The sequence below is a fragment of the Rhinichthys klamathensis genome, unplaced genomic scaffold (genome assembly GCF_029890125.1).
Source record: "Rhinichthys klamathensis goyatoka isolate OS25496 unplaced genomic scaffold, OSU_Roscu_1.1 h1tg001187l_1, whole genome shotgun sequence".
Classification (NCBI taxonomy): Eukaryota; Metazoa; Chordata; class Actinopteri; order Cypriniformes; family Leuciscidae; genus Rhinichthys; species Rhinichthys klamathensis.
In genome coordinates this window covers 2,501-12,500 of record NW_026607377.1, presented here as the reverse complement: position 1 = coordinate 12,500, position 10,000 = coordinate 2,501, and the positions used below count along the sequence as shown (strand labels likewise).

Below are 10,000 nucleotides of genomic sequence, written 5' to 3'. Positions count from 1 at the left end.
TTACAGACACCATCTTCCCCTCTGAGGGCATGAATGCGGGTCTGTTGCTGATGTGTAGTTTGGTCTGGAGTGTGTTGAAGCTGATCTCCAGCTGGCATTTCTCCTGGACTTTGGGTGGTTTGTGCAAACGCCGATAGTCTCTGTAATCCTCCAGTTTGCACCTCATGGCAGAGAGTGTGTTCTCAGCGCTGCGCTTCTCGAGCCACGGCGTGGTGCGCACGATCCACTCCAACAACTGGAACATTCAGAAGTTGGGGCCAGGTTAATTTCATATACATTTTTTTGAAAGAAGACTCTTCTCCTCACCAAGGCTGCATCAAAAATACAGTAAAAACTGTAACATTTGTGAGATATTGTTCCAATTTAAATCAGCTGTTTTCTATGTGAATATATAGTAAAGTGTAATTTATTCCTGTGATCAAAGCTGAATTTTCAGCATCATTACTCCAGTCTTCAGTGAGTGTGTGTTAGTGTGTATGGGTGTGTGTGTGTTTGTGAGAGTGTGTGTTTGTGAGTGAGTGAGTGAGTGAGTGAGTGAGTCTGTGCGTGTGTGTGTGTGTGTGTGTGTGTGTGAGAGTGAGTGAGTGAGTGAGTGAGTGTGTGTGTGTGCGTGTGTGTGTTTGTGAGTGTGTGTGCGTGTGTGTGTGTGTTTGTGTGAGTGAGTGAGTGAGTGTGTGTGTGTGTTTGTGTGAGTGAGTGAGTGAGTGAGTGAGTGAGTGAGTGAGTGAGTGAGTGAGTGAGTGAGTGAGTGAGTGAGTGAGTGAGTGAGTGAGTGAGTGAGTGAGTGAGTGAGTGAGTGAGTGTGTGTGTGTGTGTGTGTGTGTGTGTGTGTGTGTGTGTGTGTGTGTGTGTGTGTGTGTGTGTGTGTGTGTGTGTGTGTGTGTGTGTGTGTGAGAGTGTGTGGTACCTCACTGGCCAGTCGTTCATATTCCTCCATCAGTTTCTCATTTTCCTGATTCACTCCAAGCACTTTACAGATCCTGTTAGCCGCTGTTTCTGCCTTTAAACACACAAATGTCACATGACAGATTCAGACTCGACTTACAGCAGGTCATTTAAAAAGTACCCATGATGCATCTGCTTTTAGTTAATAATGAGCAGATATTCTATATGTTTTGCTCACATTAAGTACAGAAATACCTGTTCTGCACCAGCGAAAGCATGATAGAAACAGGACACGTAGGTCATGATGGCTCTCTCATCAGGCTTCGGGGTGTTAATGATGTCTGGAGCACACACACACACACACACACACACACACAACAACAAACGTGATCATGAAATAAACAGAATTAAACAGCAACTTTTGCTTAATGCATTGGCCATTTGCATTGATTACACAGCCATCAGAGGGGAATCTGTGCACTGCATTCTGGGATGGATTGTTCAAGGCCGTCACCTTCTCATGACAGTAAGACGAAACGCAGGTCAAACACAGCCTGTCACCACAGACAGCTGTTTGCTAAATCTGTTACTGAGCTCAACAGGAGAGTATTGTTGTATAATAATGTATGTAATACTGATGTAACGCATATGAAGCTGATCTGTCCGTCTTTACCTTCTGGGTCCAACATTTTAGGGATGTCCAAGTGTTTCTCCGCGATTTCTAAAGCCAGACTGAGATTTCCAAGAGGATCGTCCTGCACAGAGAAAACCAGTTTATTTTAATTACAGCAATAAGTTTGTACAAAATTTCATCCTCATTTAAGTGATCAACATATGCTCCATACAGGATCATTATCATTAACTAAAAAATAAAACTATAAACATAAAAAAATTTGCTACTTGGAATAAAATAAAACTACTTATTTCAAATATTATAATAAAATATATTATAAAATATAATTAAATATTTCATTTGATTTTACTTGATGTACTAAAAAAAACTATATGGACAAAAATATTATTTAAATTAAAAAAGGTTCCATTAGTTAATAACTAACAACAACGAGCAGTATTTTAATGTACTTGTAAATGTTGAAATTGCCATTAACTAAGATGAATATAAATGCTTTGTTTAGAAGAATCTTTCATTGTTAGTTCATGTTGTACCACAAAAACAAAAATGACAACACAACAAAATTCTTAAAACTTTAACAGAAATTCAAATATAAAAATAAAAACGTATTACACCAAAATCAATGATGCTGAAATAACAGGTTGAGGTTATAAATCATGACACGGCAGATTCACGCAGGTTTGTTAAAGCGTTCAGCTTTCAGACGGGATTATTGGTCAGTCTCTCTTTCCCGTCAGTCAAACATCAGCTGTACGAGGCTAAAGCCTGAGTAAAGCCTGAGTAAAGCTTGAGTAAAGCTCGAGTAGAGCCTGAGTAAAGCCTGAGTAAAGCCTGAGTAGAGCCTGAGTAAAGCCTGACTAAAGCCTGAGTAAAGCCTGAGTAAAGCCTGAGTAAAGCTTGAGTAAAGCCTGAGTAAAGCCTGAGTAAAGCCTGAGTAGAGCCTGAGTAAAGCCTGAGTAGAGCCTGAGTAAAGCCTGACTAAAGCCTGAGTAAAGCCTGAGTAAAGCTTGAGTAAAGCTCGAGTAGAGCCTGAGTAAAGCCTGAGTAAAGCCTGAGTAGAGCCTGAGTAAAGCCTGAGTAAAGCTTGAGTAAAGCCTGAGTAAAGCTCGAGTAGAGCCTGAGTAAAGCCTGAGTAAAGCTCGTGTAAAGCCTGAGTAAAGCTTGAGTAAAGCCTGAGTAAAGCTCGAGTAAAGCCTGAGTAAAGCCTGAGTAAAGCTTGAGTAAAGCCTGAGAAAGCTCGAGTAAAGCTTGAGTAAAGCCTGAGTAAAGCCTGAGAAAGCTCGAGTAAAGCCTGAGTAAAGCCTGAGTAAAGCTCGTGTAAAGCCTGAGTAAAGCCTGAGAAAGCTCGAGTAAAGCCTGAGTAAAGCCTGAGTAAAGCCTGAGTAAAGCCTGAGTAAAGCTCGTGTAAAGCCTGAGTAAAGCCTGAGAAAGCTCGAGTAAAGCCTGAGTAAAGCCTGAGTAAAGCCTGAGTAAAGCCTGAGTAAAGCCTGAGAAAGCTCGAGTAAAGCTTGAGTAAAGCCTGAGAAAGCTCGAGTAAAGCCTGAGTAAAGCTTGAGTAAAGCTTGAGTAAAGCCTGAGTAAAGCCTGAGTAAAGTTTGAGTAAAGCTCGAGTAAAGCCTGAGTAAAGCCTGAGTAAAGCCTGAGTACAGCTCGAGTAAAGCCCGAGTAAAGCCTGAGTAAAGCTCGAGTAAAGCCTGAGTAAAGCCAGAGTAAAGCTCGAGTAAAGCCTGAGTAAAGCTTGAGTAAAGCTCGAGTAAAGCTCGAGTAAAGCCTGAGTAAAGCCTGAGTAAAGCTCGAGTAAAGCCTGAGTAAAGCTTGAGTAAAGCCAGAGTAAAGCTTGAGTAAAGCTCGAGTAAAGCCTGAGTAAAGCCAGAGTAAAGCTCGAGTAAAGCCTGAGTAAAGCCAGAGTAAAGCTCGAGTAAAGCCTGAGTAAAGCCTGAGTAAAGCCTGAGTAAAGCCTGAGTAAAGCCTGAGTAAAGCCTGAGTAAAGCCAGAGTAAAGCCTGAGTAAAGCCTGAGTAAAGCCTGAGTAAAGCTTGAGTAAAGCCTGAGTAAAGCCTGAGTAAAGCCAGAGTAAAGCCTGAGTAAAGCCTGAGTAAAGCTCGAGTAAAGCCTGAGTAAAGCCTGAGTAAAGCCTGAGTAAAGCCAGAGTAAAGCCAGAGTAAAGCCTGAGTAAAGCCAGAGTAAAGCCTGAGTAAAGCCTGAGTAAAGCCTGAGTAAAGCCTGAGTAAAGCCTGTGTAAAGCCAGAGTAAAGCCTGAGTAAAGCCTGAGTAAAGCCTGAGTAAAGCTTGAGTAAAGCCTGAGTAAAGCCTGAGTAAAGCCAGAGTAAAGCCTGAGTAAAGCCTGAGTAAAGCTCGAGTAAAGCCTGAGTAAAGCCTGAGTAAAGCCTGAGTAAAGCCTGAGTAAAGCCTGAGTGTGGCGAGCAGGACGAGGCCGGTGGCGTGAGTGGTAATGAGCGACACCTGTGAGACGCACCGGTCTCGCATCTCTCACGGAGGAGCGGAAGCATAAAGGAGGAGCGACGACAGTGCAGATGGAGAGAGGAACAGGCCTGATTTTATGTTGTTTTTTTTCTGTGGCCAGCAGTCGTCCGCGAGGGGCTGCTGGTTTAACTTTCATTTTGTATTTGTTTATTTTATTATTAAACTGTTGAATGTTCGCCGGTTCCATCCTCCTTCTTCCCATAACATCTGAACCCTGTTACACTGAGTAAATAAACGACAAAAGTAACTGAGTTTTACTTCCGGTGTTTGTCTTGTTTCCATTAATCAGCTTAACGTAGCAACTAATCACGTTCCCGTCCTGCGTTCCAGCCTGTGTTTCCCTGTGTACTGTATTTAAACCCCAGTGTTTCCCATGTTCTGTTTGCCTGGATTGCTTAAGTAAATGTGTCTGCTGGACTCGTTACAGTGTATCTGTTAGTTAATAACACCCGCATGCCCAGCATGCACTGGGGGACAGAGACCTTGTTGAGTTTGGAGTAGTCGATCAGGTCAGGCCTGTGTCTGTGAATGAGCGCACAGAACGCCAGACCGTCCTTCCAGCTGAGAGTGGAGATAGCAGACGTTAGCAGGACCGAGGCTGAGACACATCTCGACACAACTCAACATATCTGTTTCTAATCATTTCATGAGTGCATAAGGAAGACACGTCTGTGGCATGTAAGAAAATAAACCATATATTTGTCTTCTTTCTGCATGTTCTTACTTGATATGGAAGTTTTGTATATTGACGTTCCTGTAGGGGGCCGTTTTCCTCTGACACCACAGCAGGAGCCCTTCTTTAGCTGAGGTTTCTGACAGAGAAGAAGAGTCTGTAAGAGTGTGTGTGTGTGTGTATTAGAGAGAGAGTGTGTGTGTGTGTGTGTAGGGGCCATTTTCCTCTGACACCACAGCAGGAGCCCTTCTTTAGCTGAGGTTTCTGACAGAGAAGAAGAGTCTGTAAGAGAGTGTGTGTGTGTGTGTGTGTGTGTGTATTAGAGAGAGAGTGTGTGTGTGTGTGTGTGTGTGTAGGGGCCGTTTTCCTCTGACACCACAGCAGGAGCCCTTCTTTAGCTGAGGTTTCTGACAGAGAAGAAGAGTCTGTAAGAGTGTGTGTGTGTGTGTGTGTATTAGAGAGAGAGTGTGTGTGTGTGTGTGTGTGTGTGTGTGTGTGTGTGTGTAGGGGCCGTTTTCCTCTGACACCACAGCAGGAGCCCTTCTTTAGCTGAGGTTTCTGACAGAGAAGGAGAGTCTGTAAGAGTGTGTGTGTGTGTGTGTGTGTGTGTGTGTGTGTGTGTGTGTGAGACAGATACCCTCCACTGAGATGTCCTGGATGGCGAAGCGGAGGATGATGGTCCAGATCATTCCCAGAGTCATCTTCACATTTCCATCAACAATCTCTGAGGATCCAACAGACGACGCACTTGAGTTTGACCTCGCGCATGCAAATAACTGTAAAATTAAGCTTCTAGAACTCTTTTACACTCTCATTTTGTTAAAGGGGTCATATAATGCCATTTTTGTACAAGCTAATATGATTCTTTAGGGTCTAAATTAAAAGTTTGTAATATACTTTAATTAAAAATTCTCATTAGTATTGTAAGAAAACACTTATTTTACCTGGTCAAAATCAGCTCTGTTTTCAGCACGCCGTTTCAGTGCATATGACTTTAAATGATCATGAGCTTTGCTGACTCCGCCTCTCTGTTCTGTGCGTACACCAGAGCCGGCTCTGGCGTACACCGTTTGTAACACAATAACCATAACACGTTGTTCAGTATAAACGTGGGATTATGCATTATATTGAGAACGTCATACATAGAAAACATGCCGTAATGTACCCTGAGTGTAAACCTTAGACGCATTCATTGTGAAGCGTGCAGCTAGCGATTTACAAGGATTAATATAAATATTAATATAAAGTTTAATAACACGTTACACTCACTTCCGTTCTTCTGGAGCAGCTGCAGGAACACGAATAGCTGGTACCGACCCTTTCAGGAGCAGCTTCTTAGCAAAACCAGCTTTATACCTCCTCGTCTATAAAGCAGTCTGGTGTGTGAAATGATTCGCGCAAACATGAAAGCATTGACGTTGCTCGTGGGGAATATTCCCTTCGAAAACAAACTCAGCCACTGCGTCTTCAGCGGTTCGGATTTAGGAACATTAAAATGACTGTGTTCGTTATTGCACCCAAGAACAGAACACCACAATCGCTTAGAGCCATTCTGCTCATAGACAGTGCTCCAGCATATCAACAATGACCGCGCCGGTCCGCGCAGACTATGATTCACGAGCGAGGGCGGGTCTGTGTTGAAACGCTGCTGTCAATCAACAATCGTGGGAGGGGCTTCCGAGCGTGTGACGTCACAGGCTCGAACGGCTCGATTTGAGGCAGGGGAAAACATATAAGGAGATTAAAACAAAACCACTGGATGGATTTTTATCATTATATGATGGCTGTGTACAGGCACTGCCAACACACATTTCAGTACAATCAACTTGTAAAAGTGCATGTACCATTATATGACCCCTTTAAAGTGCTTCTGCAATAATCTGCTGAGTGTCTGAATATGTCTTAATCTTCTTATAGAGACCAATCAAAGCATTCATGATGAACTACAACTATGTAAGATTGTAGTTCAGATCTACAGTCAAACCAGAACACCTTCAACATTTCTCACATTATCACAGTTTATTCGCTATAGTTTAGAAAATGGTAATAAAATATGACAAGAACTCAGAGTTATGTTATGTACAGATGAATTATGTTGTAAATCTGTCAGCTGTTAAATTTAACTACACAATTAAATAATACCAGTTTAGCTCAACCAATTACCAAGCAATGCTTAATTTTGTATAATTGTATAAAAATAAAAGGCCACATTTTAGAGTGGCCTTTTATTATGGCCAGCCTAAGGCACACCTGTGCAATAATCATGCTGTCTAATCAGCATCTTGATATGCCACACCTGTGAGGTGGATGGATTATCTCGGTGAAGGAGAAGTGCTCACTAACACAGATTTACACAGATTTGTGAACAATATTTGAAAAAAATAGGCCTTTTGTGTCAATAGAAAAAGTCTTAGATCTTTGAGTTCAGCTCATGAAAAATGGGCCAAAAACAAAAGTGTTGCGTTTACAATTTTGTTCAGTGTACATAACTATAGTGTCCTGCACCCACTAGTAAAAAATATATAAAAAATGATATCTGGTGTCTGAATAATTTTTGGTTTGACTGTATGTGATGATAACCAGGAGCTTCTCTCACCCTCAGCGCCGATGGACACCAGTTTCACCCCTTTACTGGTGATGTACTCCAGAGCCTTGTTCACATTGGCTATCTTGTGGAAGCGCATCTTTCCCCGGTCTGGTTTGGGAAGCCTTTCACCTGGAAGAAAAGAGAGAGAGAGAGTGAGAGAGAGAGAGAGAGAGAGAGAGAGAGAGAGAGAGAGAGAGAGAGAGAGAGAGAGAGAGAGAGAGAGAGAGAGAGAGAGAGAGAGAGAGAGACCTGCAGACTGAACTGTACCTGAGATGACCTCCAACAGTAACATCAGCTTCAGTCCGTTCCTGAAATCCTCCTCGATGTTCTCGATCTGAGTTCCCGCTTTCCGAAGGTGAGAGTTACACCAGGCGGTGAACGTCTGAGAGACCAGAGGATCATCATCTATCATTTATTATTACACATGCATGCTTTCTTTCATTTATTGAGAGTCATACTTAAAGGTGCAGTGTGTAAGAATGACAGCTAGTGGTGGAGATCGGTACTGCAGTCCAAATTCAAAATATCAGAGATCGTCGTTTCCCCGCCTCCTCAGACTCGACGCTCACGCGGGCCGCCAGTTTGAGGAATGAAACATTTTCATTGAGGTTTTTAGATGGATCCCGAGGCTTTTTAGGTCGAGTAGGATCTGCGATCTCTGACCCAGTTTGTTTCGCTGGCTGCAATACGCGGTGTTTCCTGCTAACTGGCAACCCAGGGTGTCCAAATACTATTGGGTGAACTGGTAGTGGGCGGAGTCACACAGACCAAAACAACAACAGACAGAGTGTGTGAACTCAGCATGTTTCCTCAATATATGCGAACAGATTATGGTATTTGTATGCTTTAGTAGAGTGAAAAACTTACATACAGCACCTTTAAGTATTTCGATTGACTGAAACTTTGCTCATTATGCAAACTCGAGAGTGTGAGATTTATACTGTATTTCCAAGGAAATTTTTTTTTCAACAACCAAGAATTCTGGTGCATCATTTCACCATGAAATCAAAAATGGACAATTCTTGTTTTTTAATGGAATAATGCAGTTTAATCTAAATGATTTATCAGTGCATATTCTGTTAATAATCTTGAATCAGAATAACTTCCTCTTGCAGCTTCTCTTCTCTTCTCTGATGATGTGGGCGGAGCAACCTGTCACTCACATGAGATCAGCCAATAGCAAACCACAACCATCCAATCAATTCCCCAGACAAAATCAAGCCCCGCCCACATTTGTTCTTGTTCCTGAAGCCAAGCGTTTCACTTGGATATACGGATAAGAAATCGAGCCCCCAGGAATTGGGTCTCCTTTAGGACCCAGGCGGTAATGCCTGATCAAAAGTTGTTATTGCAATGTCTTGCCAAATTATAACATATTAAACTATTGTATGATGTTCATTACATTAAGTGCACAAACAACATGCTTGAATAGAAAAATTAATGCCTATGTATTGCATAATAAAACAAACTGGAAACACAACCATGCCTAACAATGTATTTTTTATAAGGATAAGGATTGTTGCAACATATGTTGTTATGTAAAAGTAATTTAATAATAATTTTACACAATAATTGCAATGTGGTGGTATAGTAGCCTATATAATACATTTTTAATAAATTAATTGTCATGCTAAGTACACACAAACATCATTAATTTGAAATATGTAATTGGAAACTAGTAAAAAAAGAAGTTAGCAGGCTAATTGAGTAAATGTATGCTAAGCTAGGGTAACGAAAAAAACAGTAACGAGAAATTCTTGATTTCACAACCTTATAGCTTCAGGTTATATGCTAGTATTATGGACCATGTAATTTAAAAGACGTGGTCATTACAATGCATATTAAACGATATAGATCATAATGTTCGTTCCTTGAACCAATCGGATCGGGGTCATAAAAGAAACCCGATTCCCGGGGAGACTCGATTTCTCACAATAGGGAAGAAAAGACTAGCGTGACTTCGGTTTCAAGCTTCTTTAAAGTGTGCATTTCATATCTGATTGTGAGTTTGTTCTGGAGAATATAACTTAAAGCAAAAACAAAACAGAGTACATAACTATTTGGCCAATGCTTATTATCAAAACAAAAGCTGGTCACGTGCGTCATGCCCGAGCACACAATGTCCTGTCAGTGACAGACAGCGAGGTCTGTTGTTCCCTCATAAATCACACGCGTTCTCCTGAAACACGAGTGAAGCTTTAAAGAGAAGCGCGCATGCCTGAGGGAAAACCGCTCCTGGTGACATTCATCACACACACACACACACACACACACTCACACACTCACGCCGGTCAGTTCACACAGAAAACCGCGAGGCGTGAGATTAATTCAATGCACAATACCGCAAATCACAATTTAAGTGATACATCTAGTTAAACAACATGCTTTTTCAATGAAATCATGTCTGCGGTGCGTTGCAAAATGCTGGAGTTTCTGTTAACTTTACAGGGTAAATGGACCAACATATTCGCGATATGCATGACAAAATAATTAATCGCTTCTGAATCTGATTCACATAAAGCGCTATTTTGAGTGTCAGTCCAGATCTAAAGATGCTGACATTGAAGAGATTATTGTGTGTGTGTGTGTGTGTGTGTGTGTGGACGGAGGATGTTTTTAGCTCGCGCTCCTCACAGACACAATAGAGAAGCGCGTGTCACATTGGTCTTCTCTCACACAGACACACACAGGTTTAGCGTGTTCTCTCGGTGTTGTCAGACGGATATTTCTATTTGTAT

At 41.9% G+C, this 10,000-nt stretch overlaps 1 protein-coding gene across 2 annotated transcripts in view; it reads right to left on the bottom strand.

Annotated features, from left to right (window-relative positions):
• LOC130079620 (alpha-actinin-2-like) overlaps positions 1 to 10,000 on the bottom strand; it is a 35,714-nt gene that overhangs the window by 24,029 nt on the left and 1,685 nt on the right. For both annotated transcript variants that reach the window (XM_056244958.1, XM_056244957.1), the window contains exons 2-10: positions 7,530 to 7,644; positions 7,272 to 7,391; positions 5,313 to 5,399; positions 4,727 to 4,814; positions 4,485 to 4,563; positions 1,559 to 1,640; positions 1,141 to 1,226; positions 908 to 1,000; positions 5 to 235 (exon numbers count right to left, since the gene is read on the bottom strand). In XM_056244958.1, coding sequence (XP_056100933.1) covers positions 5 to 235; positions 908 to 1,000; positions 1,141 to 1,226; positions 1,559 to 1,640; positions 4,485 to 4,563; positions 4,727 to 4,814; positions 5,313 to 5,399; positions 7,272 to 7,391; positions 7,530 to 7,644 — 981 coding nt within the window. The remainder of the gene's footprint in view (positions 1 to 4; positions 236 to 907; positions 1,001 to 1,140; positions 1,227 to 1,558; positions 1,641 to 4,484; positions 4,564 to 4,726; positions 4,815 to 5,312; positions 5,400 to 7,271; positions 7,392 to 7,529; positions 7,645 to 10,000) is intronic.